The sequence below is a fragment of the Capsicum annuum genome, chromosome 6, assembly GCF_002878395.1.
Source record: "Capsicum annuum cultivar UCD-10X-F1 chromosome 6, UCD10Xv1.1, whole genome shotgun sequence".
Lineage (NCBI taxonomy): Eukaryota > Viridiplantae > Streptophyta > Magnoliopsida > Solanales > Solanaceae > Capsicum > Capsicum annuum.
Window position 1 is genome coordinate 214,178,348 of NC_061116.1, and position 6,217 is coordinate 214,184,564.

Consider the following 6,217-nt stretch of genomic DNA (forward strand, 5'->3'; position numbering starts at 1 on the left):
TGCTATTTTTTGGATTTTTTCAGTTTTTATCAACTTTTTTTTCGACTAATCAAACTGAAGATTGGATTTATGGGAACAAAAACCATCCTTTCTTTGATACCAAAAGATACGGAATAAAAAAGAGAACAAGAAATCACACTCCAAAATAATCCACAAATCACAACAAATCGTGGACCACATGGGGACCTCTCTCGGATACACTATCTAGAACAAGAAAGAAGAGGATACAAGGTCTTAATACACCAAAATAGACAGCCAACAACAAGTTTAGCAACACAAGATGAAGCTCCACAATATTATAATAGCAACAAGAACAAACGGGTTACATTAACAACACAAGAACAAGAGAGGCGTCCACCACCCAAGCACCAACATATCAAGCAAAATGCAACACACAAGAGAATCCACCCTTATGCTATGCCCTAGCTATGGTTGTGGACTCTCTCTCTCTAAGAGGAGTGTTCTTTCTTCAACATTCATAAAAACTACCAACTAAAACCCTACAATGTTCAATTTATATTACATTACAAAAAAAAAGGCAAAAGACTAAAATACCCTTCAATGAAAATGGCTCCAAAAACGGCCCATGGAGTGTGCTTGGGACGGTTTTGGGCCTCCTTCACACTTAGACTTGTGCACTCTTTAGGTGGTCTTCAAAATACTCAAAAAAAGTCCATGATCGTGACCGTACTCATAGCATACTCCCCTCATGAGCTAGCCCTTCGAGTCAAGTTATGCCCAATGCAATATTTTTACACATATGGGTGGGGGAGTGGAAGAGTTATGCCCAATTGCTTGACAAAATAAGGTCTAAACACGAATTTCCATTTTACTCTTTGCAGTCAGAGACTGGAGGATCGCTCTTCACCAATTTGAGCAGCACTTTATTTGATCCCGCCTTCCCGGTATAAGCTCTTCAACTTTTTTAATAATTTTTAATTAGTGCTGAAAATATCTTGTAAATGAGGATGTTGAATTAGAAATAACAGGGAAAGACTCCTACTTTGCATGTAGGCCTGTGTTCTTTTTCTTCTTTTTTCTTTTTGGTCCTGTTGGGCATTTTGGGGGTATTAATTTTGGAAGCGTGCTATGTCTTTTATATTAATCCAAGGCATTTGGATACGAATAACTACTTTGTTTGATTGGAAACTAGACTTATTTTTGAAAAACAATCTAAAAGGATTTTTGAAAACCATCAGCATGATCTAGTTTTCTAAAAACAGATACTTCTTTGATAAATGTCGCAACAAGTATTCTATAAAACCAAACCACAAAATAATTCTAATTCCAACTAATACCCTTTTGCTTATGGCCGTGAATTAGGCCTTTCAGTTCCTTTACTCTTCATTTTAGGCGCTTTTTCCGCTATTTCAGTGGCTTATAGTACTGAATTTTGATATATTCAGGATAGTTTTGGGGAGATGCATGACAAGGGGAAACGGTCTGCAAGGACAAATAAATTTTTGATAAATCTTTTCCCAAATAAAGTGGTAATTCACATGCCATAGGTCTGTTGTTTAAATTCTATAGAATTTTATATGATCTTGTTCTTACTTTAGCAAATCACTGAGTAGCTTTAAGTATTGCAGGATGCAGCACTTTTATCGACTTGGAAACAACAACTAGATCAAGATGTTGATACCCTCACAATGAAAGAAAATTTTAATAGCTTGCATAGAGTAAGGCTTTCTGACCTTTAAAGGTATGAATGACCAATTTTAATACATTTGTGACTCCCTTCAGAAAGTACTAGATGTTTCCTTGCTGCCGGTCAGGAAAAACAAACAGCTTCAAATGGAGCTATCCTTGACTTCCCAAATATGTTTCCAATTCCAGTTGAAACCCTGTGTAAAAACAATAAGTTGACCTTACCGTAAAGATCGTCATAATGTAGCCTTTCCATGTTAAGTAATCTTCACTGTATGTTGTCCCCTGGAACACCTCCAGCTGCTGCAGAAGTTAACTCTGAAACCGAAATTCCACCCTTTTCGACTCAATACATCTGCTATATATTCCTGATTTCCCCATAAATGCTGTCAACATATTTCCAGCATTCTAAGACTGGGTTACTGCTCTGTGATATTTTCTATTTTAAAATAAATTGTGAGAACAAGTTGAATGATTGATTTCTGAATTCAATAGATTAAAATCTTATTTATATATGATTGTCGCTCTTATCTAGGTTCTGAGTCGGATTGGATTAGAATGCATTGGACTAGAGACATTGTGCATCAAAGACCAAAATTTCTCTGTTAAAAGTAAGCTTCTGCTTTCACTATTTTTCATTTTTCTTTATATAGTTGTGACAAGGGGGTTGAGGGATGTGTGGGATACTTTAGATTCTCAGTATAGTTTCGTCACTATGTCTTTTAGATCCTTCAAAATCCCTACCACATCAGTGTCGATCGGACATGATTTGAGTGTGGGTGTCGAATCTATACAGTATTTGGTCGAGCTAACTTATGTGCTTTGATAATACTAATGGCTAAGAACTATAGGTTGATCGGATATTAAGTGATATCAAAGAGTTTAAGGATTCTAATTTAATTTAATAACTTATATTAATTGTCGAAAATTTACTTACATACATGTCGCAATATATATTGGTTGTATCTTTATACTTGGACCCATACTCCTATCAGTGTCCTCGAATCCTAAGCTTTAGGTGTTGAAGAATCTAAATTTTAGATGCATTACATCAATGTAAATACATCCAAGTGTTTTTTGCAAAAAGAGCTGAAGTTAATACTGTTTTTGGGTGCTTGAAGGTGCAGAGAAGGTTGTTGGATGGGCGTTGAGCCATCACTTGATGCAGAACACTCGAGAAAATCTTGACATGAGGCTAGTTTTATCTCCAGTTAGGTAATAAAAATAGCAGCACCAATCCATGATATTCTTTGACTGTAATAATTGTTGAATTGAACAATTGTGGGAATCTTTTGTGATTTAGCAGCATTCAGTATGGGTTGGAACTCTTACAAGCTAAGAAAAATGACACCACTAGCTTGAAGAAGTCAGTTAAGCTGATTATAATATTCCTTATCTGATGGTTCGCGAAGTTTGTATAAGAAGCTCCTTAATTTGATATGGAGAATACTAACTTGTGAACTCATGAACAAATTTGTGATTAACGCAGGATGTTGAGACCGAAAATGAGTTTGAAAAGGCACTTCTCGCTGATGTTGTTGCTCTCAGTGATATTGGGGTGACATTTGATGATGTCGGTGCACTTGGAAATGTGAAGGATACATTAAAAGAGCTGGTCATGCTTCCCTTACAAATACCTGAATTTTTATCTAAGAGTCAACTAACCGAGGTTTACATCTGCAATTGATCCATATTTTGCTCGTCTAATTAAGATTAGTTTGTATAAAAGCTTGGAAGTATTTGACCTTTTAGTTCAAGGATCAATTACTCCAGCTTTGTTTTTATCCATTTGTTTTTCCCACTAAAACAAGACTATTACCTAATAACATTGGTTTAAGTTTGAGCACAATACTTCCACAGTTAACTTGCAGATAAAGACAGTTACTTATATTTCATACTCTTTTGTTTGCTTCTTTCTTATAATTTTTTCTTGAATTCATCTGAATGGTTTGACAGGAAGTTTGTGCTTAGATGAGAAAAGTTACTTCAACTGTTGTTTCTCCTTTTGGGACTTGAATTTTGAAGCATTATATAGAGATTTGTGATTACTTAAGAAAATGATTGGTCGTCAATTTCGTCCGCAGCCCTGCAAAGGAATACTTTTGTTTGGTCCTGCTAGAACTGGGAAAACCATGCTTTCAAAAGCCGTTGCCACTGAAGCGGGAGCAAATTTTATTAATATTTCAATGTCAACTATCGGTTCAAAGGTTTGTTTGCTTGGAGCTTATTTGTGTTCTATTTAGTATGGGTGATGTTGTTCATAGTAGTTTCTTCGCATTAGAACAACCTTAATCTTTTTCTTTTCCAATGCTGCAGTGGGGTCAGAGTGAGAAATGCATAAAAGCTGTCTTCTCACTGGCTAGTAAAATTGCTCCCAGCGTTATTTTTGTAGATGAGGTAAGATGTTAGCATATTTCTTTGATCCCTCCTGCTTTAAAATTCTATACTTTTTCTGATCCCTTTTGTCTCCTGTTTGTTTATGTGGATTTCTAAGGGTTGATAGTATGCTGGGACGAAGGGAAAATCCAGAACATGAGTCAATGCGCAAATTGAAAAATGAATTCATGCTGCATTGGGATGGGTTGCACACAAAGGATACAGAACGAGTTCTGGTACTTGCAGCAACAAACAGGCCATTTGACCTTGATGAGGCTGTTATAAGGCGACTGCCACGCAGGTAAAAGAGGAATGACTTGAGTTTATGAAAAGAAAAGGCAGTCTAGTGCATGAAGCATCCACATTCTCGCACGGTCCGGAGAAGGTCGCATTCCAATGGGGTGTGATGTAGGAAGCCTACACTGGCGCAAGCGTCAGTGACTGATTTTACAACTCGGGAGAAACATAAGTTTGAGGGCCAGTTCAGATGGTAATTTAATAACAAAACGTATAAAACATGTAACAATATAGAAGGAAAAGACAATAGAGATTCTGTGCTGATTAACTTGGCTATTCTATTCATCTGATTTGAGCTATACTTGCAAGAATGACGTAGAAGGAAATTTAGGAGGCCCTTGTGTGTATATATATTTTTGTGTGCGCATGCCTCCTTTATATACTTGCTAAAACAGGCATCTAATGCTCACATTTAATTATAGGAACAGACCGCACCTAGTGCTAATGGTGGACCACCTCCAGCACTAAGCAGCAGTGCAGACTTACGGCCACTGAATATGGACGACTTCAGATATTCTCATCAGCAGGTGAGTTGAAAAGTTCTGGCAGTGTCTTTACACTTTCTAATTATTTAACTGCATAAGGGTGTTGACGATTGGAGAACTGTGATCGGCTGTTCTAGTAGGTTTGCCCAAGGTATTTCATCTGAATCCGCAAATATGACAGAGCTTCTTCAGTGGAATGATCTGTATGGAGAAGGGGGTTCTAAAAAGAAACAGTCCTTCAGTTATATCATGTAAAGGGGGCTTTTGGGTTCATTTGTACAATGAGTTTATAGGTCTCTTAGACAATGAGTTTTGACATGTTACAATGGTGGTGTAGGCTTTCACATACAATTAGTTTATATGCTTTGACCTTTTGCTGAGTATTTGCAGAGCGTGTCGAGTCCTGTCAGAAAATTGACAAAGCTTCTATAATTTCCCAAAATATTTTTTTAGCTTAGATGTCTACCTTACCCAAATATTTTAACTAGAGTAGATGTCTGGGTTTATTATTTGATACCTTGTAAATAATAAGTATGCTAACTAGGCGTACATTGATTTGAACCTGAAAATTACATTTTGTTGCACGCAGAGTATTGCATTTAAGGGTCGTTTGAACAGTTGGGATAAGTAATGTTGAGATTATTTTTTAACCATCGTTGGTTCGGTTTGGTGTATTAAGGATAGTTCTATATTTGAGAAATGGTTATCCTCATCAGTTATATGCCTTGTATATTATCTGATGACAAATTTTGGTTGCTAGCACACTAGTGTGCCTGTCAACAACGAAGGGAACGTCAAGAGTAAAGCTCCAAGGAGAAAAATGTAGGGAAATTGCGGTTGTAAATTGCTACAAAAGAGACTGTAGGGAAGAAAAAAGCTGAAACTTTCAAGTGATTTCTATTTTTCTGGATGGCTACAAATGCACAATGTGCCTCCTATTTATACAAGTCCATGGATAATTCTAGATATCCTACAAAATGTACTGGTACGTAGAACCATTCAGAACAGAACATATTTTTATACAATATAGGTGGGAGCATTTAGTAAAACATGTTAATGTAAAATGTTTGAAAACACCTGGGCATCATTTGATAAGTGTGAACATTTTCTCATAAACATGACTCTACTCATTATTTCTCTTCTAACCTGATAGTACACCCTACAATCTGTAATTCCACATTCTACATGGAATCCGCCATTAGCTCGGCGGCCAAGGCCCCAACCCAAGTTTACCGTAAGGGTTGGAGTCTCTGCATCTCGACTATGCCACAGGGACTTCACCAGCGTACAATCCCTATGTCAGGAAAATCATGAACCCGTGTCGGTAACATCTAACTCTCTCTTAAGCCCAATTTTTTGACTCTTTAGAACATGCCTTTTTCTTATGCTTATTTCTCTCTTATTCTGTTTTG

At 36.8% G+C, this 6,217-nt stretch overlaps 1 protein-coding gene and 2 long non-coding RNA genes across 4 annotated transcripts; all 3 read left to right on the forward strand.

The window, feature by feature from the left end:
* The first annotated feature begins 513 nt into the window (after nucleotides 1-513).
* Nucleotides 514-1,700, forward strand: LOC124885244. The gene is made up of 3 exons (XM_047413947.1): nucleotides 514-905; nucleotides 1,407-1,490; nucleotides 1,590-1,700. Exons 1-3 carry the CDS (start codon nucleotides 735-737, stop codon nucleotides 1,698-1,700), a joined length of 366 nt encoding a protein of 121 aa, XP_047269903.1. The 5' UTR covers nucleotides 514-734.
* Nucleotides 1,701-2,143: 443 nt separating this feature from the next.
* On the forward strand, nucleotides 2,144-3,310 carry LOC124899347. Its single transcript, XR_007056792.1, has 3 exons — nucleotides 2,144-2,258; nucleotides 2,769-2,862; nucleotides 2,954-3,310. It is a non-coding gene; the product is annotated as an uncharacterized LOC124899347 (long non-coding RNA).
* A 308-nt stretch (nucleotides 3,311-3,618) lies between these two features.
* On the forward strand, nucleotides 3,619-5,805 carry LOC107874710. Of its 2 annotated transcripts, none has more exons than XR_007056793.1 (5): nucleotides 3,619-3,854; nucleotides 3,964-4,044; nucleotides 4,142-4,513; nucleotides 4,743-4,847; nucleotides 4,946-5,805. It is a non-coding gene; the product is annotated as an uncharacterized LOC107874710 (long non-coding RNA). The 2 variants fall into 2 exon arrangements; XR_007056794.1 differs by having other exon boundaries at nucleotides 4,142-4,324.
* Nucleotides 5,806-6,217: the final 412 nt, after the last annotated feature.

What these genes read in the sequence shown, in the direction of transcription:
- LOC124885244 (XM_047413947.1), top strand. Translation starts at nt 735, where the DNA reads ATGCCCAATGCAATATTTTTACACATATGGGTGGGGGAGTGGAAGAGT. An exon ending in TATTTGATCCCGCCTTCCCG is followed by an intron (nt 906 to 1,406) that starts GTATAAGCTCTT and finishes TGATATATTCAG; the next exon opens with GATAGTTTTGGGGAGATGCA. An exon ending in ATCTTTTCCCAAATAAAGTG is followed by an intron (nt 1,491 to 1,589) that starts GTAATTCACATG and finishes TAAGTATTGCAG; the next exon opens with GATGCAGCACTTTTATCGAC.